The following is a 26,014-nucleotide window of genomic DNA, read 5'->3' on the forward strand; positions in this document are numbered from 1 at the left end:
GTTTCCTTGATTGTTTTCTGTGTCTGAGGTTATGTGTGATTGTGAGTTTTAATTGTCAACTTGAGACAATCTAGATTCACCTGGAAAGAGGGGGCTCAAGGAGGAATTGTCTCTATTGGGTTGGTCTGTGGGTGTGTCTCTGGGGGGCTGTCTCAAGTTCACTGATGTAGGAAGACCCAGTCTACTGTGTGTAGCACCATTCCCTAGGCAGGGGGTCCTGAACTACTTAAGAGTCAAGACATTGAGCTAAACATAAGCAAGAGAGCAAGCAGCAGGGATGTATTTATTTATCTCTATTCTTGATTATGGAAGTGATACAGGTCTTGCCCCTGTAACTCCCCTACTATGATGAACTATTACCTGGAATTACAGGCAGAAATAAACCCGTTTCTCTCTAACTCACTTTTTGTGGGGGGTATTTTATCATGGCAACAGAAATGTAACTAGGACAATCTGCTACCTCCTAATCCTGAGCCTTCACTTTCATAATAAATCATGTGTCTCGTAAATTAATATATGTCTCCCATAGACAATCAGAATACATTACAATCAAGTTATTCTGCCCCAGAATATCTATTTCACAGTAATAAAGCAAATGTAACATTTACTTTTATCCCTGTTAGATTCCATCTTTTTTAATTTAAATTCTGAAATTGTCACTGGATAGTGTAGTTATTCCTCTTTGATTTATAGAAACCAAAAATCTGATTAAATACCTTTTCCTTCTTTTAGACTGAACTACTGGAAAATGCTGAAGACTACAGTTCAGTATCAGAGATCAAGGGCATGTTCAAGCTAGATGGGAATTTAGCTTTAATGAGTCTGCAACCAAAACACAATGGCAAGAACTTCCAATGCCCCAAAGGAGTTGTTGGAATTCTGGACAAATCTCTGGGGCTGTGTTTGTTTTGACAAAATTTAGCCAAAAAAACTGAACAGTGCCCATTCCTGTGTCGCACTTCCTTTGAGCAAAGCCTTTTGATCTTACAGAGGTGTTTCTGACAGGGGTGAAAAGTTCAGTCCCCTCCAGGTGCTATGTGTGTAGAAGATTCCAGATAACAGGCATAACCCCAGGTTCCTAGAATATGCTGTGTTACACTACTTGGGCCGATCACAAGATTGGAGAACTCAGAAGGGAAAGCCCTTTAGGAACACTGACAGTGCTCACTTCTGGGATACTTTTCCTGGAGAAATACATCACTCGCTCCAAATTACACACCGTTTAATGAGTAATTTGTTCCAAAATTGCACACCATTTAATATTTGACTGAAAGCTGGGAAAGGATGTCTATTCCTACCCTTTGAAAGTGAGAAAAGTATCTGCTGATAAGATGAAGGCCCCAGCCCTTCCTAGCTCCTTTTTCTGGTTTATTTATTTTTCCCTTAGTGCTAGTGATCTTCACCCAGCATGCTATGTATTTCACACATTTCTTGTCTCTCTAATTCCCTTGTTCCCCCACCTGGGGAGAAAACTCCACAAGGACAGGGGTTACTACATGATTAAATCCCCACTTTGTCCCTATCACCTAACACAAGACACTCACAAACTTCTTATGGAACAAATGAAGTCAGGATCTCTCCACTAAGACACTGAAGGCTATAGACATATAGGATTTGTGTTACTTTCAGTGAAAATGACAATATCTCAAAACCTAGAGTGTACAGGCATTACATATAAAGAGACAATGTAAGGAATCACCCAAAAAACAAGGACACATGAACAGGCCACATGATAATAGATGCCCCTGGGAACAAGTGTGTCTCCACACTCAGATTTCAACCAGCAATTCTCTTATGAACACAGTCAGTAACTGACTTGCCTGACATAGGACCCAGAGCACATGAGGTAAGTGTATTTGATTCAACTTACACCAAAGCAGATGGCTGCTATGGGTGGGTTTTCTGGACTTTGAGATGGAAGCCATGAACAACAAAGGCCTACATGATATGAATGAATAGTCATCTTCCTTGGGTCAGAGGGAGAAACTGCTCTCTTACCCTCTGCCATGTTTCTTCATGGCTTCCCAATGGTACCTGGGTAAGTCTAGCCTCCTTGACAGTTGATGTAGACTACACCTCCTAAGGACAGAGGTAGGAACCTTCCAAATGTAGCCTAAAGTAACTCCTGCCCCTCCTCAGTCTGTAGAGAATGCCTCAGCTCTCCAGATGTCCCCTCGTCTCTTAGGCTTCCATGCACTTGGCTATGCTGCTCCTTTAACTTGCATTGCCTTTTTCAGATTCCTAATCTGTTAATTCTGTGTTCTTTATCTAACTCCTCCAAGTCTAGATTGAACATCGTCCCTTTACAAATGGTTACTTACAATCTTGTCTCTGCTCTCCAGTTAGAATTGGGTATGCCAGTTCTGCACTCCTACAAAACTACTGTGAAAATACAACACGAGAGATAAGAAGAGAGCATCCCCAACTAAAGACAATGCATCTGGCTCCTCCATAGTGTTTCCTCAGGCAAGGAATATTTTCAGTTACCATGGTAACACATAGTGACTAAAACAGCAAGCCTTTAGTAAGTGGATTTAAATCCATTAAAAATACCATAACTTGTATTTTCGAAATTTCATTTACTTTTGTTTGGGTGTTGAGTGTTTTGCCTGTGTGTATGTCTGGGCAGCACTTGCACACCTGGTAGCCATGTCAGACCCCTCCCAACTACATTTACAGATGGTTGTGAGCCTCCATGTGGGTGCTGGGAACTGAACCTGGGTCCTCTGCAAAAGCAATCAATGCTTTGAACTGTTGAGCCAACTCTCCAGTCCCCAATTTAAAGTTCTTAAAGGCAAAATGAAGCAACATACATGCATTTTTAGCTGGAGAGGAAAAGGCAGGCAAATATGGTGGGAGGTTTATGAGGTTTCCATTCTAAAGCATCTGTATTGCTAGAGCTTTGTAAGAGAGATTTGCAGGCTAATTTTCAAAATTAAAAAAGATGGTGGAAATCATTAATTTATTTCTGTTAGAAAAAAAAAGTCTAACAAGCAAAGAAACCAGATAACAACCTTGAGTTGACTGGTTATTTTATCTGCTTTCATATCTGGGCGCCAGATGAGCAGTTGTATCCAGCTTGCTAACTGCCGGGACGGAGCCACTCTGGACACCTGTGGCCCCATGTTTAGAGTGTAGTATGTTCTGTGTAAAACACCTGGTGATTGGATGAAGGTGAAGTAGCTGGGAGCTCTCCTGGAGGTGGACATTAGTAAGGATGGCACCGTCAGTTCATGGCATGCAGTCAAAAGTCAGAAGAGCTGGGATTTAAGGGAAGCTTCCAAATTCACGTTAGCGAAAAGAAATGTTGAAATATTTTTAAGTTACAAAGTCCCATCTCAGGAAGTAGTAAATACACCGTCACTGAAAATGTGTAGGCAATGTTAACACTGTCCCTATGGGATGCTACAGACAGGCTTCTAACATCTTGTGGGAAACTAGACTCCAAGATCCCATCACCATAAAGCCTGTGAGTCTAATGATTACCAGTCAATTCCATACCATCCCTCCCCCTGGAAAAGCATACTCAAATATATTAACTGAGATTTATTACCTGTTTCCTGGAAAATTTCCTTAGCTTTACTCTTGGAAAACTGGAACTTTCAACATAACCATGCTTTGGTGGCTCGAAGAGAACAAATTCACAGTCAAGACTCTCAAAATACTTGCTTGGAATTCTGAGGTGGTCTGGTAGAAGTGCCTTGGAGCCCCCTTCCTGAACCGTGAAATTCTGTACCTCCAGCGGTATCCACTTAGGGATGATATCCAAATGCATTTCCACTCTCCTTACAAAGTGGGAGTCTTTGGTCACATCTAAGGTGAACTGATCCTTTTGTTGGCCTGGAGCTGTCTGTACATAAAGGACACTGCCATCATCAATATCCTGCCACGTGAAGCTCAGAGGGGACTTCTCATCTGTACCCACATCGGCGTCTTCTGTGGTAGATTTTTGGAGGTACCCATGCACTGGTGGAGTCCTGACTGTGAACACTACCTCTGAAGAGATACTGTCTTCATTCCCAGCCTTGTGTTCACAAACACAGCACAAGAAGAAAAGCACATGAAGAACTACAAGAGTCAAAGCCATTGATGAACCAAATGATTGCTCTTAATATTGACAAGTGGCCTAAGCTATAATTAGGGTGGTTGCTCAGCTTAAGGCTGGGTTTGATCGGGGGCCCAGGCCAATATCTGGAATATCACTCCTGATCACAATAAATAAATAAATGGTCAATGAGTAGCTATGAAGCTTTTGCACGCAGCAGTAAAATCCCTGAATATTCTAAAAGTTAAGGTAAAAGAATCAAATGTCACAAGGAGAGGGCTGGAGGCTTGCTTCGCATTAGCATGTGCAAGGCCTTGGACTTGACCTCCAGCACCACCGTGGGGGATTATAAAGAGAAAGAGTCAAAGACGGTTTAAGGAACAACAGTTGCGTCACTAAAATCACACAACTGTAGAGGAGAGTGCTTTTTCCGTTTAGTTCTACTTTCACTAGCTCAGCAGTTCCTATGCATTTCCATTTTATGGATTCAGCAAAGTCCATTTAAAATGGTTATTTCCAACTGATTTACAGTCACAAGAGGGAACATGCCCCCTTGTGGTGAAAGATATTAACTCTCTGAGCTTGAAAAGAAATCGTGAAAAGTTGGAGACTTCTATTTACTTAGTCAAGACTCCTCATTTGCCAAATTGATTCTAGCTCACACGCATCTCTGATATTACTGGTTACTCTTGGGCAGCTTGCCTGCAGTCCTAAAGACGGAGTCCGGATGGCCTGTGTGTCTGGCCAACTGTTAAAAAAAAATGTACTTGCCCATCCTACACCCTATAGGAGATTCCCTAAAAACAGCAGCCTGATCAAACTGAACCATAAAGCTGTGCCTACTAAAGTTTCAAGGTAGGGACCAGTACCCAGGGAGCAGGAAACCCATGGCTCTTCTCTCCTCCTGCTCCACTGGCCTACATCAGTTTCAGGAAACTAAGCAAGGCCACATCCAGAAATAAAGAAAGAGACTATGTAATGGTGTCCTAAGCTGTTTGGGAAATCCTTTTTATGTCTGTTAAACTACTGCTTCCCTCCATCATAGATTAACCCATATCAAATGAAATGTTGCTAGTACAAAGATCTGAATATATAATATACACTTCCCTCCCTTAGTCCTACACACACACACACACACACACACACACACACACACACACACACACACAGAGGGTATTCTCAGAAGCAAAAAAAAAAAAACCAATGGATTATTGCCCCCTACTAGTCTAAGTCAATAAGAATGCCCAGTGCTTTGACACCTACCTGGAGCTTTGCACTTCTCAGTTTTACTGATTTCCCTTCTTCAACTGTAACGCTCCTGCTGTGCAGAATCGGAGTGTGCTGTTGGTGACTCTCCAAGGCCACTTGGACACAAATGCTCACATCTAAGTAGGTATCTTTAACTTTCACTGTCAAGTTAAATATATCGAAGTTCCCATCGCCGCTGTGCCTATAAATCACGTATCCCTGCTTCAGGTCATGCTGGGTAAATGAGTGAAACACAGAATCGTTGACCAGGATTCTGCCATGTTTGGGGGGTTGCGAGATGTGGAATTCAAACTCATGGTCTGTTCTGACATCTTGGTTGGTGGTGACACTCAGGTTGGCTGTTGTGAAGCAGCTGTCCCTGCCTCTGGGCACAAGCAGCCCTGTGTTGTTGACTATGCGGACATAGGCCTCTGACACACTGACCTCGAAAAGGGATGATGTGTAATGGACACCATCCGTCACAAACAGCAGGAATCGGGCAGAGTCTGGACCATGGTGTCTGAAGAGCACACGCCCTTCCTGTAGGTCCTCTTGTCTGAACTGGTAGAGCTTCTGAGACGGGTCACTGGCTTTCACCAAATCTCCATTTGGTATGCCACGCCGAGTGTAGAGCAACTGCCCATCATCAAAATCTAAGTCAGGGTCATGGTAACAGAGGTCTGCTAGTGTCAGTAAGCGCTGGCTGTCCCGCACAACATGAAAGACCTTATCTACCACTCGCACTGGCTTCTCATCATTCTTCAACTCAATAGAAATGCTGACTCTGATTTCTGTAGACATGTGCTCAGAGTCAAGACTTCTGACCCCGCCCTTTTGACCCAGATCTGTGGCAGAGGCCAAAACAATGAATTCATCACACTGGGTCTCGGAGTCATCGTGAACATATATCAGCCTTCCATCCACTATGTCTTCATCTGTGAACCCATCGACACTATTGTCACTTCCCAGAGAAGCGGAAGAGCTGACTAACTTCAGTTCCCCATGCTGAGGATGCTTGGTGACTTCATATTGGAAGAGATGATTGTCCAATGTTTGAACAAATAATTCTGATTTTGTAATTAATGTCCATTCTCCTTCTTTCACAAACAACCCAGTGTTGGTTAAAATAATATGTGTCTTATCTGCTTTAAGGTTTATCCTGAAAGTATAATCTTTTGATTCTATGTGTTTTACAATAATTGAAAAACTAAAAGTATCCTGCGAGTCTTCCCCAGGTTTCCCCTGAGGCTCATAGCTTACCTTCGAGTCTGTAATGTTTTTTTGACTGAAAATTGAACTTGTTTGAAGAACTTCATTGCCAAGTAGCAAGTTTCCTTTCTTAGGTGGGCTCAGTAACTTGAAATATAGTTCCTGCTCAGCTACTTCCACACTCTCTGTTGCAGCCTGCAGATGGCCAGAATCCAATACTTTCTTGTTTGCATTGCTAATCTCTAGAGGAATATTTTTTAGAAGTGTCAGTTTCAGCAGCTGAACGGTGACAGGAAACAGGAGCTCTTCACTTTCTCTTCCTTCTATGATCACTTTAAATTTAAAGTGATCTGTAACATTTTCTTGCTGCAGTTCTTTGAATGAACTATAGTATCGGATGCAACTCCTGTCAATGGAACGTTGAGAAAAGGTACTAACTTTTTCCCATTCCCCGTTGGATCCCCGATACTGAATTTGGCCAAACTGAGGTGGACGAGTGATCTCATAGCGAGTGTCCATGTCATGTTGTTCACCATTCACCTTCACTGACAAGTCACTTTGCGTGATCAGAACTGAACCACCCAGTTGTACCACCACGCCAGTCCTACCTGCCACTTCAAAGTCCCAAGGAACAGCCATGACCCGTAACACCACAGTATTGCTAACCAGCTCACCATCAGTTGCTCTCAGAACAATCCGAGAGTTTCGATTACCCTTGTGCACGTAGAAAATGTTGCCATGTTGTAAATCCACCTGTGTAAAACCATTGATGGCTTTCCCAGGGTCATTGGAACTTTCTAAAAACCCAGCATCTGCATTGAAATTGCTAAGAACCAAAAGTCTGAGATGCCGAGAGTCGGTATCGGGGTCTGACACCTGTACCACACTGGGGGTCAGTTGTTTCTTAGAGTTCTCGAAGAGAAGCAAGTGTCCTTCTGGGAGCTTAAGGTATGGGGGGTCATTCACTGGAATGACAATAATGTTTAAAACATGTGGAGTGGGATTCTGCAACTGGGATAGTATTGCCTTCTTGCTGCTAGAAAAAACCCCAAATGTAAAAAAATCTGTAGGCTCTTCCGAGCCATCGTGAATATACCACACTTTCCCACGCCTCAAATCTAACATAGTAAAAGTCCTCTCCATTTCCTGTGCAGACTGAACATCTATTTGAAGGAAACCGTGAGTTGGCATTTCCTGTATTTTAAATAATATCTGGGAATAGTTGATACCCAGTCCCGTAAAGTCCATATTCACTTTTATATGCCTTTGTCCCAGTAAGGCCCGCCCACCTTCTTGGACTTCCAACGTATTCAAAACCAAAAAGCTGGCACTTTGATTTTTCAGAGGAGAGCTGTGACTGGGAACTGCAGCGGAAGGGGAGGGCTCTGGCTGAAAGAGGTCTCCCACTGTCACAGAAGGGTAAGCATCATGGACACTGCCACTTGTGCATCCAGCAGAAACGTCTTTGGAAACAAGTGCGTCCCTTAATGCTCTCTTCTCCAAGTTTGCTTCCAAGGCTCTCAGGCATCCTTTCAGAGAGGTGCCTCGAACAGACTTCCCAGGCACAGACACAAGGTCTAACCCCCTCACTGTTTCCCACATCCGGTGATTCAGGCCTCCCATGAACAGGGAGCCTTCAGACACAAACGCTTGGTTTTGCAGAGGCAGTGTGGTTCTTACCCCTTGTTCATCTACTGTGAGGTCCAGATGCCTCCTCGAGACTCTGAGTTGAACAATGTGCCACTTGTTGTCACTAACCAAGCGGAATGATGAAAGCTGAGTTTTTGTTTCCCCCTTTCCTACATGAGCCTTCAGTAGACCCTCATGTATTTCCAAGGCAACAAAATCTCTTCCTCTACCTGACTGAAATGAAAGCAAGGCTTGTTGGGTTCCAGTTTGCACAGAAAATCTCAGTGTCCCTTCCCCCTGTACCCTCCATTCTGGAAAGGCAACATAAGACCTAGAGCTGAAAAAGCTAATAGCTTCATTCTTCCCAGCAAAAAACTCATCATTACATCCCAGAGACACCTCATAAACCTTCTTGAAACCAGGGTAAGACCTAAGGGATGTAAGGACCTCCCTCTGGTTAAACAGCACACCCTCTATGCATCCTCGGAAGTTGGGGGTCTTTCTGTCCAGGTAAGGCACACTGAGTCCCCCATGACCTCCCACATAGATTCCATGGTGAAATGTGAAGTTACACATGCCCCCATCCAGTTGCCTCGTTGTCTCATAATGCTTGTCAACAACCAAGGAAACCTTATCCTTGCCATAGTACAGCTCCACCGAATGCCAAACCAAATTGTCCACACGAAGTCTTTGCTCAGAAAGGAGGAGCTGCCCACCCGTAGCCACATTTATTTTCACCTATGAGAGACAAGAGCCATCATTAATAAAACTCGTGGTGCGGCCTAAATCCCGAACCCAGCAGGGCTGAGAGGTGGTGAGGCCTCAAAGAACTGACTGGGATGTTAAGAGGGCCCAATGCAATGCTCTTCAGGAGAGTGAGTTCTAAGGAAACTGATTGGTGGCATGGGGTGGTATTAGAAAGGGTGGCATGGGGTGGTATTAGAAAGGGTGGCATGGGGTGTATTAGAAAGGGTTGCATGGGGTGTATTAGAAAGGGTGGCATGGGGTGTATTAGAAAGGGTGGCATGGGGTGTATTAGAAAGGGTGGCATGGGGTGTATTAGAAAGGGTGACATGGGGTGTATTAGAAAGGGTGGCATGGGGTGTATTAGAAAGGGTGGCATGGGGTGTATTAGAAAGGGTGACATGGGGTGTATTAGAAAGGGTGGCATGGGGTGTATTAGAAAGGGTGGCATGGGGTGTATTAGAAAGGGTGGCATGGGGTGTATTAGAAAGGGTGGCATGGGGTGTATTAGAAAGCAGGTCTGCTCCTTGCTTCTCCCCTTCACCAGAAGCCAAGCTGACTCTACCATCATCCTCTCACACACCCAGAAATGAACCTACTGCGGATTTCCTTTATAAAGAGCCTAAATTACCCGGCCTCTGTTATGTTATTATTTCAAGGGAAAGGAGAAGGGTTAGGGTTAGGGTTAGGGTTAGGGTTAGGATTAGGGTTAGGAATGAATTTGGACATGAAAAGCTTCTATAGTTATGGATTGCATGTTGAAGTGAAAAATTTCAAAGTCAGAATATTTAAGACACGCTGGAAAAACTGGAGACAATCCCACCCTAAATAAATGGCGTATCACTTTATTCTAGTGAGAAACAGGTTTGTTCTCTTTTTCTGTTGCTTTGTGTTCTCTAGTAACTGAATGCTTATTTATTTTAAAGATAAAAATAATAATAATAATACCTGTAATATTCCTGACAGAAGTTCTATTAGGCAATAGTCAATTTTCCCAGCTGCAAGAAACAGCAAGCCTTGTGACTTGCTGGTTTGAAATCTCAACTGAAGCGAAAGCCCAGAGGAAACTTCTGTGATGCTGAGCCCCACGTAGCTCTCACCATAAAAGGATGCTTTGGGAAAGAAAACACAGGTTAGTAAACTTGCTATACAATGACTATACTTTATATTCTCTTCATTGACTGACCCTGCTGAAGAAAAAGCTGCCTTGCCAAAGGCCACTCCCACTGTCTAGGGAGGTTCCCCCGACCCGGCATGGATGGATGAGGGGAGGCCCGCCCACCCGGCATGGATGTATGAAGAGACACAGCCCCTTGGGACAGCTCTGAGGGGTTCCTCTTCACTAGAACCCTCCAAAGGAGCAGCCAGGGCTTTCACTAGCCCTAAAGAGCACCTTGAATTCTTTATCTACACAAGTCTGCTCTCTTGCCTTGTGTGAGACTTGGTTCCAAGCCCCCCTAATAAAACTTTCACACCTAAGCTGCCATCTCAGATTTAGCTTCCCAGGCAACCTAACTGGCACTAGAAGTAGCCTCAAGAAGTAGACTCTGGAAGGGACTCTGATGCTGTACCACCCTCAATTGAAATGACAATTAAGATGAGTGTCACTGTCGATTGGTGGGGCTCAGGAAACCCTGGCAGTGATGTTAAAGTTTCATTGGTTATGAATTGGGATGGCATATAGCAGTGGCAGAGTGCATACAAGTCCAGCCATGAAACACTAAGCAATTAAAAGCAGAGGGTAAATACAGCTATGAGGACAATTAAACTGGGTACTGATTGACAAGCTTGAAGGTTGACAGAAAGACAAGCTGAGAGAGGTTAGTGTTAGTCATGACCTTTGTCCTCATTTTCCACAGGAGGAGGACAGAGGAAGTTAAGATTCACACCAAGGAACCAACCATCAGAGTAGCCAAGCTCAAAAAGTCTCAACTAAACAGCCTCGCTCTGAATAGGAGAAGGCTCTGGTTAGATCAAAGCCAAACTATTGTGTGAAACTGGAAATCCACACTGTTACCATCAAGTAGCCTGGCTCTCAGACCCGCTTGAGACCTCTGAGTCAATAGCTGTGGGTTATTCTCGTATCAAAGTCAGCAGCTCGGAGTTTGCAGAACCCTCTTTCCACAAGATACCATGGGACCTCTGAAGACAGACCCCATTGCTTCTGCCAGCAGCGAGTTCCCAAAGCAAAGGGCGAGTCACAACCCAGCCTACGGTGGGGATGTGGGATGGGAAGGGGTGGGGGTGTGGTCATGTGGAATAGATAATGTAGACTCAAAGAGAGTGCCCATTAGATTATCTCAGATGCCTCTTGGCAATAAATAAATGACGGTGGTCACCAAGGCATGCTGGCAAAGGCTCAAAGGAGTAAGTTGTTACATCAGGTAGCCACTGAAGCAAGAAGAAGCATTATTTGGAGTAAGGATCTACAGTGAATCAGGTAAAGGTAAAGGAAAATTACCACTCTGTAAAGGGAGGTTTTTCCTTGCTAGCCACTTTGGTTTATCCCCCACCAGCCGCCTGGGCTCTGCCGCGTTGTAGTCCCCAAATAATACACAAGACGCTGTATTAATTATGAAGCTGTTGGCCTTGATTTTTCTTACTGTCTAGCTCTGACTTAAGTATTTACCCCATAATTGTTAGTCTAAGTATTTCTCTTACCGGAGAAGTTTCCGGGCTTCTCATCCCTATGGCAGCTACATGATGACTCCCTGTGTTTCTCCTACCCAGAGTCCTCCTGGACTCCTAGTCCCACCTATCTTGCTTCCCTATTGGCCAACAGTGCTTTATTGACATATACACAGGACTTCCCCCATCACCACTCAGATATGACTCTCTGACTTTACATGACAGAGTTAATCCAAGTGATGTTTGGGGTAGCCCATGGTAGACTCTGAGACAGGCACTCTGATGAAGGACTTTGAAGGTTGGTATGAATGCCAGTCCCCAGCATCTTCAGAACCTTTGAGCCTAGTCAAGACTGTCACTGTGATGACATCACAGCCTAACCCCTCTCTTTCCAATCAGCCTCTTTCTCTGTCCTTTCCTTTACCCAGAGGTCAATCCAAAACCACATGTACTCCGAGCTTTTCTAGCCCATCTCTAATTGTGACGCACTGAATTGACAATTTGTACATTTATCCTCCATACTAGTCCATGAGCTTCCTAAGGTGAAGACTCTATCTTTCATATCTTTGTCCCTCTGGTCCCTGGCACAGTCCCTGGCACACAGGGAATATAATAAATTCAGTTGGTTCCCCTTTTGATAGGATACACGGACCCATCCTTCCATTGAACTGCCTTGTACAAAAACTAGGAACCCGCACCAGCTAAGCCAGAAGACTAGCCAGTGACTGATTAAGACAGAACTCAGTGTTAACATGCATAGTCTAGAGCTGAGGGTGTATCAGCTGACACCACATCTTTGCTTGGTGACTCCTGCCCTCCATTGCTTCTCTTGCTTCATTACATTCTCCCATGGGAGAAATCACTCAGATTCCTCCTATCTCAGGCTCTCTGGCTGAGGAATCTGACTTGAAATATATGTAGAACCAGCATGCATTTATTTAACTGAATTACACTGGTTTAGCAAACCCTCCATTTTATAGTTGAGCAAAATTTGATCTCACTTAGGAATTTAGGAAAAGGCATGGGGGAAAGCAAAAGTTTAGGTATTTTTCTGGTTTTATTTGTATTTTTTATTACCAAAACATTAAGTTTCTACAAAGGTGAATATGGCCTCTGCAGAGTTCTCCAAACACCATAAGCACTATATCTGTTAGAATGGTCACAAAAGTAGAGGGATGTGACAGGTTTCTGGAAACTCAAAGTCCCTCACCCTTGCAGCCCCTCTCAGGTCCTTCCATATGTCTCAAGGGACACTATCACCTAGAGTTTGCAATCACCTTCTTCAGAAAAAAAAGTTGACCCACTTCCAAAGTCAAGGAGACAGTTTCAGTGAGCAAGATGGCCACACAGATGTTCCCAGTACTCACCTCTTTCCATAGAGAAGAGTCAAAGCAAGAGCTGAATGGCCACTCTTGGAGGTAAGTGACCCCAAACAACTGGACCTCAGCAAGGTCTTTCCCTGGCAGTCAACCCTTGAAAGACACTGTAAGACCTGGGATGACAGTATAGAAAGAAATATAAAGCATCCCAACTCCTGACACTAGGCTTTCCAGCCAGGGGAGGGGGATTCTGCTTTGTGGGGAAAAAACGAACATAAGTGTCCTGGCAAACTCCATGATGGCCACTGCTGGCATTGGTAGCTCCTGGGACATTTCCTAGCCATCACAGGTTTGCAGCCTGGTTAGGGCAGCAAACTGGAGCCTACACATCAGCTTTGCTTTTAAAAAGGAATTCTCAGCCAGGCGTTGGTGGCACACACCTTTAATCCCAGCACTTGGGAGGCAGAGGCAGGCAGATCTCTGTGAGTTCGAGGCCAGCCTGGTCTACAGAGTGAGTTCCAGGACAGCCTCCAAAGCCACAGAGAAACTTTGTCTCGAAAAACCAAAAAAATAAAAAATAAAAAGGAATTCTCATCATCTCCTCCTGAACTTCCATAGCATAGGCTTGGTTCCAGCTTAAGAGGCAGCTGCTATCTAATAGTGCTGGAGGGAGTGTAAACCCTGTTCCCTTTCATCTCTGGGCACCACTGTCATTCCATCAAACTAGAGGGAAGGACTGCAGACTCACAGACCCAATTTGACCCAGCACAGCAGCTGTAACCCTAGCAACTAAGACTTCTCCACACCTAGCACTGTAGGGACAGACATCTCACACCTGGAGGGGATAGAATGATGGGGAGTTCACTTTCCAGAACTGAGAGTCCACAGTGCTTATCCACTGGAAACAAGGAGTGTGCAACCTTGACTCGGGCCAATACCAGGCCTGAGGGTGCTTAACCACCCAAATAGTCTCAACCAGTGGATTAACCCTGTCCTGAGTTTGATGCTTTCTACTCTTCCCATCGGGGCCAAAAGACAGTGTCCAAAGTACTTATGCAATCTCACCTCCATAATCCACAAGTGGTTTAGATACCTCTACTACAGTGGTTCTTTGAAAAACCTTTATCTCCAAAAATATTTACATTATAATTCATAACAATAGCAAAATTACAGTTATGAAGTAGCAACAAGATAATTTTATGGTTGAGGTCACCACTACATGAGGAACTGTATTAAAGGGTCGCAGCATTGGTGAGGCTGAGAATCACTGCTCTATCATCGTCCTGTCTCATACTACCTTCTCATCTGCAGTGTGATGACTCCAATTGTTAGAGGGATTACACAGTGGACACCTGCCAGAGCCACAAAAATGTTCCCACATGCACATGACCACCAGATCGATCTCTCTCTCTCTCTCTATCTCTATCTCTATCTCCCACCCTCCTCTCTCTTGATTTCTCTTTCCCTGTGTAACCTGACTGTCCTAGAATTAGTTCTATAGACAGGGATGGCCTCAAATTCAGAGATCCACCTGCCTCTGCCTCCTTACATGCTGGCACTAAAGTCATGAACCACCATGCCTGGATCAACAGTGGGTCTCTTTAACTCTGCCATACTAGGTGTTGTACCTGTATCATTTATTAAAGTCAGGGAAGCAATAAAGACTACACTGCTATGCCCTAGAACTAAAGTCAATACCACATACCACAATGTAGGAATAAAATAAATTTAGACAGAAAAAGAATATGGCAACATGATGTATCCAAGAAAACACATCATTCTCTTGCACTAGATTCAGAGAAAACATAAATGAAATGCCTGATAAAGAATGTATTTAAAATGATGATAAGGAAGCTGAATAAGAATCAAGAAAATACAGATAAGTAAAGCAAGACCAGAAAAACAATAAATGACACTTAGTGAGAAATTCAGCAAATGAGAATGTGGTATATTCACACAGTAGAGTTTTATTCAGTGATAAAGAACAAAACTGTGCTATTTGTAGGAAAATGGATGGAATGGAGATCTCCATTTTAAGTGAAATAAGCCAGACTCAGAAAAACATATGTTATATGTTTTCTCTTGTGTGAAAAGTTTAGAATATAGACATAGATATATGACATGAAAGTAGAAGGAAACTGTTTGGGAAGAGGAGTGTACCATGGGATGAAGGGAACAACTGAGGAGGAAAAAAAGAGAAAAATACACAATACACACGTGTAGGGAGAGATCTACATACACATAGCACAGGCCACGCCCATTTGGATGTGGTCACAAGTGCATAGAACTTATGTATGGGGGTGGAATAAAAGAGCTATGGGGAGGAGACTCTCTCTTTTGGGTTCTGGTTGAATTTCAGTCACGTCCGGGAGAGTAGTGTGAGGACCTTTGGTTCCCAGTTTTCTTGGCTTCTCATGTAAGTGATTTCTCCCTTAATAAAATGTCTTAGAACATCCCTATTTAGTTTAGAATAATATTTTAGTAATACACATGTATGAAAATTTCAAATGAACCCTAACATCTAGTAAAAATGAATATATACTCGTAAAGAGACAAAACCATTAGAAAAATCTAAGACTTAAAAAAAATCAGCAAAGAAATGGAGATCTTGAAAAGGAATCAAACAGGAATCTTGGAAATGCAGAGCTCAACAAATCATTTAAAAACTACAGTCAAAAGACTCAACAACAAACTAGATCAAATAGAGAAAGAAGATCTGAACTTGAAGACAAGTCTTTCAAAATATCTCTAGCAGATAAGGAAGAAGACTAAGTAGGAGGAGAAAGGAGAGAAGGAGGGAGAGGAATGATAAAGAATGCCTTCAAGAACTTTGGGACATCATTAAATGTACAAATGTTGCATCTCAGCAGAACCTAGAGGAAAAGAAAAACAGGAAGGCATATAAGTCTATTAAATGACATAATGTCTAGAAATCTCCATCATCTTGGGGAAGGTCTGGATATTCAAATATGGGAGAGTCAAATGACCCAAATAGATGCATTCAGAAAAGATGCTCACACCAACACATTATAGTCAAACTGCCAATGTCACAAAACAAAGAGAATTCTAAACCCTGAAAGAAGCTCCAAGTCATATTTAAGGGAATGTTCATTAGACTAACAGAATATTTATTTTTCTCATAATCTCACTATTTGTCACAGGCTGACCTTGAGTTCAAAATCCTGCCTCAACCTCCTAAACGCTCAAATTATAGGCATGTTCCACCATGTCCAGCTGCCAACGAGCAGACTTCTAAGATGACCAAACAGTGGAAGAAGAAACTTTCAGTGTTGTCCTGTACATGCACATCATGGCAGCTTACCACACACACACACACACACACACACACACACACACACACACACGACGAGACACACAGAGAGAGAGAGAGAGAGAGAGAGATATGCAGGCACACACAGATAAACACAATTTTAAAATATTTAAAGACTATAAGCAATTGTAAGTATGTATGCACTATCGAAGATACACAAAATTCCATAAAACAACCATTAATAGAGCTAAAGTAATAGATAGGATCTAATACAAAATCAGTAGGAGAATAACACACTTCCATCAATGGAAAGATCATCCAAACAGAAAATCAACAAACATAATTGCATTATACTCTAGATCAAATAGTGTTAGTTGGCACGGCAATGCAATATGATAAAATATTTCTTACATTGTAAGAGACTAGAACTTTTGTTGGACCCCACAGCCAGAGCTACTAACACATCTTGAGGACACTTAAGACTGTAACCATCCTGTTTAACACACCTTTAAGAGAACAATGAAACAACCAACCTTACTTGCCTTGTATGTCCAAGTAATCAGCTTTTAAAATCAAAGCTAATGTACAACTGTAATTTTAAATTATGTACTCTGCAATATCCCTGACCCAGAGTAATGCAAATGTGTTAAGATAATCCTTTCCTGGAAATAGCAAATATAGGCTGAACATTCACCATAAATTTTGAATGCAGCATTTGGATATTACTTGAGAAATAATAATATTTGTTGTCTGGGTCAACTGGGGTCATTGGAGTCAATGACTTAATTCCTTGTAGAACTCTGTTAAAGATTTCTATGAATTATTCCTTCTTCCTTCCCTATGTGATATTTTCTGTACTATTCAATAAACACTAAGTAAAGCCCTTTGTTAGGGACACTCAGGCACATAGTCAGACACACACATGCACAGATGCACGCAAGCCCACACAGACACATGGACACACAGGGACAGACAGACATACAGGGGGAGGGAGTCAGGGACCATTCAGGAATGCATGGTTTCATACTCAGGCAGCAGACAGACAGGACAGAAGACACGGGGACAGTGAAGTAGAGAATTCAAATCTGGGCTCGCTCTTAGTTAAATGACACCAAAGGAAATGTTCTGATTTTTTTCCTAAACATAACACTGACATATTCTTGGTGAGTTTGAGCTTACTAATTAATGTGTTCAAACCAACCACAAGCACTTTTAGAACATTTCATCTACAGCTACAGTATATACCTTCTTTCCTTCAGCACATATAACTTCCTTAAATATATCCTATATTAGGTTCAAAATAAATCTCAACAAACACAAGTCAAAAATATACCAGTATCTTTTCAGATTGAAAGGGAATTCAACCAGAAATTAACAACAACAAACTTCAGAAGCTATGCAAATTCATTGAGACTTAACATTCCATGGGTCACTAAAGAAATCAAAGAGAAATTCAAAAATATATATAAATAGAAATAATCTACCAAAACTTATGGGATACAGCAAAAGCAGAGGAAGTGAGTTTCACAATAAATGAAGAATTCTAAACATACAAGTTGATGCTACATCCCAAGGACCTAAGAGTATATCAAACTCCAAGCTAGTCAAAGGACAGAAATAATAAAGATCAGGGAAAATTAAACGAGAGAGAGCCTAAAAACAGATAAAAGATCAGTGACACAAAAGGTTTTTTTTAAGATAAACAAAAGTGATAAAATAAAATACCTAGAAATAAATTTAGCCATGGAAATGAAAGGAAAATTAGAAAGAAATCGAAAACACACACAGAAAAGAAAGGCATCTCATATTCATGAATCAGAATAATTCACATTTTTAAAATGCCTATATGCCATCTTAAGTGATTTGCAGATTCAAGGTAATTTCTATCAAAATACCAATGATACTCTTCACAGAACTAGAAAAAAAAGTCCTAAATTTTATATTAAACACCAAAGACTCCAAATATTTTTTTTTTTTTTTTGGTTTTTCGAGACAGGGTTTCTCTGTGGCTTTGGAGGCTGTCCTGGAACTCGCTTGGTAGTCCAGGCTGGTCTCGAACTCACAGAGATCCACCTGCCTCTGCCTCCCGAGTGCTGGGATTAAAGGCGTGCACCACCAACGCCCGGCTCAAAAGTCTGAGGCATCACAATACCTGATTGTACAGTGCCATGGTAAGCAAACATTGTGGCACAGGTACATAAACAGACACAAAGGACAATGGGACATAGGCCTTCCAAAAACAAATTGATTCTCAATAAAGGCATCAAAACACACACTGGGAAAGCGGAACATTGGAACTTGACCATCAACTCAGAATTATCAACTCCTAAAAGAAAGACCTAAAAAGTCTCAAATAACTAGAAGAAAATAAAGAAGGAAATACCTCAAATATCTCATTAATATAAGAAGGACTCCAAAATTATATAAAAACCAGCAAAGACTGAGTTACCTCAGAATAAAAACAACTGACACAGAAGAGACAACTTAGAGGATGAGAGAAGATATTTGCCAACTACCCACCTGACAAGGGATTCGTGTCCAAATACACAAGGAACTCAAAGGCTCAACAGCATAGGAAACAGGTTCCTACTAATGATCTGAACAGACACTTCTCAAAAGGAGAAATACAGACGCATGAAAAATGTTTGATGTGATTAGTGACTCAGAAAATTCAACTCAAAACTAGAGCATCGTCTTAACCCAATTAGAATGACTTATCAAAACAATAACAAATGCTAAGTATATGCAGAAGTAAAGGAACATGTTAAGAAATGTAAATTAGGACAATCAATATGGAGATTGCTCAAAACAGTTAACAGATCTACCACAGGACCCAGCCTTCCCATTCTGACAGCACATCCCAGGGGTGGAGGGAAAGCAAGGGATGACTTGCACACTTGTCCCTGTTTCCTGCAGAACTATTCACAGTAGCTAAGGAAAACTGGCAGCAGACAAATGCATAACTGAAATTAGATAAACTGTGGATAACTGAGACATGATACGTGATGTTTGACAGACAGATAATGTTTAGATACATAATGTATTATTATTTGGCCATAAAATTATTTACAGGAAAATGGGTGGAATCAGGGAACATTAGGTTAGTGAAATAATGAGCAAACACATTCTGACTTGTCTGTGGAAGTCTTTTTTTTTTTTTGTCATCCTTAATGTAGGAAAGAGATAACTAGAAGCTGGGAAGAAGGAGGATAAAGGGAGGCTGGAATTGATCAGTAACACTGTACTTGTAACACATAACTGATAAAAAAATATGTTCAGAAAGTCAACCAATGTCAATAAATACATTAATAAGTAAACTCAATGCCAGAGTATAGAACTAAAGTCATTAAGATAAAGCAAGCAATCACAAACCTCCCAGCCAGCGGAGTTTATTCTCCTGAATGCCCCACATCCCAATTTCTGACAGGCTGTATTGTTAAGTGTTCAAAGCCAGGAAATGTTTTCTAAATCATAAGATCTACTGCTAAGATGACTAAATAACATTCATAAACTATATCCTTATATTTTCCCACGTTTCACCTCTCTGACACTAGTCAATTCCAGTCCTAGCTGGTGGCCAGAAGAGAAAAACAAGGAAATGGGCTGAAAACTTGTGGCTTGACAGTGTGAAGCCCATTGATGTCCTCAGTTACCTCCAGGTTGACCCCATCTTCCCAGCTCCTAATATACATCTCAGAATAACAATAAGAACAAACAGGAAAGCAAGTGAAATCAGTTCCCAGAGGGAAAGGAGATCTGACTTCCGGTGAAGGCAAGACGTGATTCCAGTGTCTAATCAGGGTAAACAGAAATCTGTAGAAGCTGTCCTTGTGCTGTGTGCTGAAATAAGAGGTAAAATGCACAATGCCAATGGTGTTTGGTAAGAAGGTAGCTAAAACACAGTGCTCCTAGAAGGCAAATATTTATATTGGCCTGCGATTTCTCCCATGAGACTATTTTCAGTCATCCTATTTACCTTACAATCGACTCTAACTCGTTCTCCCAAACTCTTCCTAGTTCTTTGTTGGATTTCGGTTTTTGTGTTTGGTTTGGTTTGGATTTGGTTTTGACTTACTAAGCGCTTAGCATTTGCCAAGCATTGTCAAGAGCAGAAGGTAAATACTTAACAGCTGGCTGCCTATCAGAGTAAACATGTTCCTAGAAAGAAAGAAGAGCCTCTTGCAGTGGTGGAGATGGTAGGCTGGCAGCTGGTCTGGGTGACCTGGGGAACCAGGGAAGGAGCAACCAAAGCAACCTGTCTTTCCCAGGTCCACAAAGGAGCCCAAGGAGTTCCTCTGGTACTGATGATTGAAAGGTAAACATGGGACTGTTGCTGTTCTATTTTCTGTTGCTGTGACTGAAATATCTGAGGAAAGCAACTTAAAGGAGAAGAGGGCTGTTTTTTCTTAAAGTCCCAGATAGACACATTCCATCCTGGCAAGGAAGACATGGATGGCAGCAAGCAGAGACACTGTGGAGGCAGGAGCAGGAAGCCAGCAGGCCACAGGGCATCCCGGGCAGGGCCAGTGAGCCTTAAGGCCTGTCCCCAGTGACACGTCCTCCAGTGAGGCTCAGCCTCCTAAAGTTCCCACACTTTCCCAAACAGCACCACCACCAGCTGGGAGCCAAGTGTTTGAACACATGAGCCTATGGGGGAGGTGGGGCATTTCACATTCAGACCACAACAGCTGATCAAGCAATCACAATTTCTAATCATCAGACCATAGCTCAGTCTGGCTAAAGGACATGGAAGCAGGGGTTTCCGGGCAAGACTTAGGGGATGGAACAGGAGGAATGGTGGGAGAAAACAAAGAGACCTGACAGCACACGTGTCTGGTGGCTCTGTGAATGAGGACGTAAGTTAATTAAAGAAATATCTAGAAAAATGCTTCAGGTCTATTTGCCATCACTGAAAATCAGAATTACTTTTCTACAACTTTAGCATCCAGGGTAGTGTTATATCCTGTCCTTTAACATACTGCTATGCTTAGAAATGAGTTCCAGGAGCATCATGGGCATAGAAATTTGACCTTAAAATTGAAATTGGGAAGAAAAACAAAAATCAAAAGCTCTCTGTCTGTGACATCATACAAAATCCTAACATGAAGTTCTAAGAGGAGGCCAGCACTGGCAAAGATGTCACACTCATCCTGTGTGATTTAAGCTCAGCAAATCAGTAGGAAAAGCAAGTTGTGCCCTATATATCATCTTTAACAATCTCTAGTGCTTTAATATGCTGTGGATATTGTACCCACATCAAGTTGAAGTAGACTGTTAATTCAAGAGGCAGCTAACTTTAACCAGCTCTTTTGAAGAAAGAAAGAAAACTTACAAGCCAGATACAACTTAGCAGAAACATCCTAAATATCCTACACAACCTCCCTGCGGATTAACACAAAACTCTGCTCCATTAAATTTAAATCCAAGAAGGAAATCAATGAACTAAACTCTGCCCTATGGCTGCAGTGCAGAAGGCTTGCCAGATGCTCGGTGAGCTGTGAAGCGCAACTCTGGCACTAAGCCCCTGTGCTAAAGGTGTTGCCAAAATAGTTAGAGGAAGACAGAGAGGAAAGGGCAGCAAGCTCAGATACATCTTCAGGTTCCAGGTTGATCTAGGTCCAGCCACATACAGCCCTTGGCTCTATGCAAACCGTAAACCACTAGGCTCCCAGCTCTCCAATTCACCCAAATACTAGCCTTCTCGAAGTCCTTGGGCTACCAAGGCAAAACCAGCAGTTTCTCCACCCTTCCCCTCCTCTCAGCGAAGGATTCCTGTGTCTGGCACCACTCTGGGGACGCTGTCCCTGTAGTCTCCGATGCAAGCAGTCCCTGCTGGATAACTGAGAGGAGTGGTCCTGGAGCTCGGTCTGCCCTGGCCATACCACCAGCTTCCCTCTGCTGTGCCACAGAGCCTATGCCCAACCAATCATGCTCTAGATGTGGTATCTGCTTCCCAGCATCGTCCTCAGATGTGTATGTCCATGCTGGACCCAGGCTACTCCCCAGAGTGACAGTTTGTTTGTTTCGGTGTGGTTGAAATTCTGCCGCCCCTGGTGTGTGAAGTGGCCATCCGCAGCCTGTTGCACAAGCCGTCCCAAGGCAAAGAGAACTATGGGAAGTGGGGCGGGACCGTCCCAAGGCAAACGGAACTCTGGGAAGCGGGCCGGTGTCCCGCCCCTCTCTCCCGGGTCACTTACACTACATGCAGGCGCGCCTGCTTAACTAGGTTCGTCAATTACAGGATCTCACTGTAAGCAAACACATGCTCAAAAAAGAAAAAAAGTCCTGGTCTGTAACCCAACAGTTTTAAGAGTTGGGGACCTAGTCCCTAGTTCGCCAAAAAGAGGTGACAGACACATTAAAAGGTGGCCGCTAGTGGGAGATCATCGGGTCACTTGAGGCATCACTCCCAGAAGAGATTGGGGTAGTTCTCAGGGAACCCTTGTTAGCTCTGGAGAGAAGTGTTCTAAAATGCCCAACCCGCCCCACCTTGAACATTCCTGGCTCCTCTCACAGTTATGCAGGCCCCTGGCATAAAGCTAACTGCCAGGATTCCCTCACCAGAGCCAGCCCCAAAGTCGTGAGCTAAGGAAACCTCTTTAAGCAAATTCAGCCTTGGGTGGTTTCTCATAGAAGAATAATTGATACAAGATGTTTTAAAAAATCCATCCAGACAAGTCATGGGTAACGATACATTATAAACAAAAGAGTCGTAATGCAAAACATCAGGTGCCCATTCAGCCTTGTTGCAATGCAAAAGAAATATCTGGCAAGGTGGTCAAAATTAGAAACAAAACAAACCACTGATGATACGGATCCAGGGCAATGGATACCTCATTACCTTCAGAAAGTAGCCAATGATAATAGTATGATTCACAAATAAAATACACCAGGCAGGTGCACTAAAAGCACTTTTACTAGACAATATCTACTGTCAAACAAAGATGGCTTCTGCCATGATGACTTGTCAAGCTGACCTATCCATCACCCTGTACCCTTCAAGGACTAGGAACAGAGCTCGCCTTGGGCAATTCAACTGTTCAAGGAAACACCCTGAGTTATACAAGGAGACAAGTGGGGTAAAACAAATTCAATTACACATGTGGCAACTCAGGAAAATATTCTGGGGACTGGAGGGATGGCTCAGCAGTTACAAGCATGAGCTGATCTTTCAGAAGACCTGGGTTCAATTCCCAGAATCCACATGGTGGCTCACAACTGTCTGTAACCCCAGTTCCAGGGTATCCAGTCCCCTCTTCTGGTCTCTCCCAACACAGGCACATGCATGGGAAACAGACATATGTGCAGGTAAAACACCCATAGCAACATCCATGCACAATTGTAAGGACTTGGATCCAACTGTGGTGGGAAGGGAATGATGAAAAGACAGACGGACACACAGACAGACGATGGCTGGGGTCAGATCGTCTGACCCAGAAGCTCAGTACATTTATTATATAGAGTTGGACAGAGGAACACAGTTATTATTACTACATACAGACAAACAGAGGCAGGGTTTGTGGTACCCAGCTGGATCAAGGAGACAGACAGGTTCGGCTAATCCAGATTTGGGGGTGAGGTGGGGCTGTGGAGGACATTTTCTACACATACTGTCACATTCACACATGGGCCAGAGGAAGGCTTTGCCATTTCACTCTTAGCCTCATCAAAAGGGACAAGGGGAAGACTCTGCTATTCCTGTATGGATCTGAGGCTCTGGGGTTCTTGACATGGTGGAGCTCAGGGCTCCCTCTTCTCCCTACATATAACCCATCCACAGAAAAGAATAATAATAAAATATTCTTCCAACCATCACCAAGTAGACTTTGGTAAGATTTGGACCTACAATATTTGTCATGCTGTCAGGGTCATGGATGAAGACCATACATGTCAAAGTACCTGCTGTGGGATTCTTTTTTCGACAGTGAAGTCACTTGCCTAGCCTAAAGGCGTATACAAGCTACTGTCTCCTAGCCTCATTCACTGCATTGAAGAGGAGGAATAGGGAATAATGACTAGGGAAGGCTGGAAATGAGTGTTTATTGAGCATTCTCAGTCTGCTAAGGGATGTTTTGGTTAAGCCTCTCTGAAGACATAATTACCACAGTAAATTCACAGAGGCAAAACCAAGACTCAAAGAAGTAACCTTGCAGAGTAACCGGAAACGGAAGACAGCCCTCGGGTTTGAAGACTAACTGACTGCTAGGCCACACTATTAATGGCTCCATGGGTTCTGTCAAAGGCCATTCACTGCCCTTTGGGGTCTCCCTCCCTTCAGTCCCAGAACAGGCCTTCAGCCCTTTGCCACACCCACCCTTGGAACCAGAAGGGGCAGGACGCTTGCAGGTGAGGACCTAGGAAATAAAGATGAGGAAGAGTAGAACTTTCCAAGCAGCCTCCTCACCACCTGGAAAAGAAGGGTGAGGAGTCCTCCAGGACTCCCTGGAGTGTTATCCTGAAAATCAATTTAAGTCTTCAGAACCTGATAGACACACAACTCCTGTGATTTGGAACTTCTGGAAGTCTTTTGCTGAATTTAAGTTGGGAAGGCCCAGGAACTGAGGCCCAGTCACATAAAAGTTTAAAGAAGCACGTGGCTAGTAATCTGGAAGGTAGGCAAAACGCCAAGGAAAAAGAAATCACGTTATGTATTTGGGCTTAGAAAAGTTAAGACCCTCTACGATGGGACTTAAGGTACAAGGAGTCAGAGGGTCAACTGGAGATCAACTGGAGTCCCCAAGGCCTGGCAAGTCACATGAGATCAAAGAGCTCCCTGGCCGAACTAAAAAGGACTTGCTCGGCCGCCCGCTGGAGTCGGCCATTCTGCTGGTCAGATAACCGACCTTAAAACTCCAAGTCCCCGAGTTGGCGGCGTGGGGGTGGGGCCCAGGCCCGGGGTGGGAGTTTGAAGTGGTCCGCCCAGGGCCGCTCTGCGTCCTCCCCTATGCCCAGCTCGGGGACACAGAGTCTGAGAGCGCCTGGGGTCCGGAGAGCCACTCGCCCGGCTCGCCCAGCCGCCTCCCCGGCCCGCGCTCCAACCCGACCGCCCACCCCTCCGCGCAGCACAGCTTGGCCTGGCCTGCCCCGGGCGGAGAAGGGAAGTTGGGGCTCGTACCTCCAAGCGCCCCGCGCGGCCCGCAGAGCTCCAGGCAGGCGGCGAGCAGCACGAGGCGACGAACCCCCGGCCGCCCCATCCCGCCAGGCCGTCTCGGGGCCGCGCCGAGCTCTACCTGCGCGGGTCACTGCCCGCCGTGCGCCCGGGAGCCTGGCGAGGGGCGGCGTCCCAGCCGCGCGGCCCGACGGGGCGGGGCACTCCTGCTACCTGCAGCTGTTGCGCGGGTCGGCCGCCCGGGTGAAATCAGAGGGGGCTAGGGTGTGGGCTCCCACGCCATGCAGGCGACAGAGGGGACAAGGAGTCGGTGGCCCCCTCCCCTGCTTGTAGATCTGGAGCTCGGTGTGCCTGATTGGAGAGAGAGCTCTGGACAACGGGCTGGTATGGAGGGTGGGGGAGAACGGTAGGGCAGAACCTAAGCAGGGCTTGAAACAACCCGTTCCTCTGACCACAGCACAACTCAAAAGGACAAGGGGCTCGTTTTTCTCGGCCTTATCCTAAAGCCGGCCATCTCTGTAGATGTTTGCATGTGTTGGATGGGAACAGCATGAGAGAAGGTAGCCTAGCCATTTCTTTTGCAAATGTGAGCCTTAGTTTTGTTTCTTTTAAAGCCTGGTCCCTAAGTTAAATCTGGATTTTTGGAGTAACTGCCTCTCAGAATAACTAATGTCTAAGATTTGACATGTGGCCGCTATCATTTCTACCTTGAGAGCCATGATTGTTAAGTCACAGAGAGGAGCAGCCCCCCATTCCCCTATGAGTAGCGCCCCTGGGAGATGGTTTGACTGGAGGATTTCGGGTCTCTCCAG

At 43.9% G+C, this 26,014-nt stretch overlaps 1 protein-coding gene across 2 annotated transcripts in view; it reads right to left on the reverse strand.

Annotated features, from left to right (window-relative positions):
• LOC101840873 (chondroitin sulfate proteoglycan 4) overlaps positions 1–25,362 on the reverse strand; it is a 74,938-nt gene extending 49,576 nt beyond the window's left edge. The window contains exons 1-4 of one of the 2 annotated variants that reach the window (XM_040729010.1): positions 25,209–25,362; positions 9,824–9,987; positions 5,309–8,869; positions 3,554–3,850 (exon numbers count right to left, since the gene is read on the reverse strand). In XM_040729010.1, the coding sequence (XP_040584944.1) occupies positions 3,554–3,850; positions 5,309–8,869; positions 9,824–9,987; positions 25,209–25,287 (4,101 nt within the window). In that variant the 5' untranslated portion in view covers positions 25,288–25,362. Of the gene's footprint in view, positions 1–3,553; positions 4,025–5,308; positions 8,870–9,823; positions 9,988–25,208 lie in introns of both variants that reach the window. The other variant, XM_040729009.1, reaches the window with a different exon arrangement.
• Positions 25,363–26,014: the final 652 nt, after the last annotated feature.

The sequence above is a fragment of the Mesocricetus auratus genome, unplaced genomic scaffold (assembly GCF_017639785.1).
Source record: "Mesocricetus auratus isolate SY011 unplaced genomic scaffold, BCM_Maur_2.0 Super-Scaffold_100020, whole genome shotgun sequence".
NCBI lineage: Eukaryota > Metazoa > Chordata > Mammalia > Rodentia > Cricetidae > Mesocricetus > Mesocricetus auratus.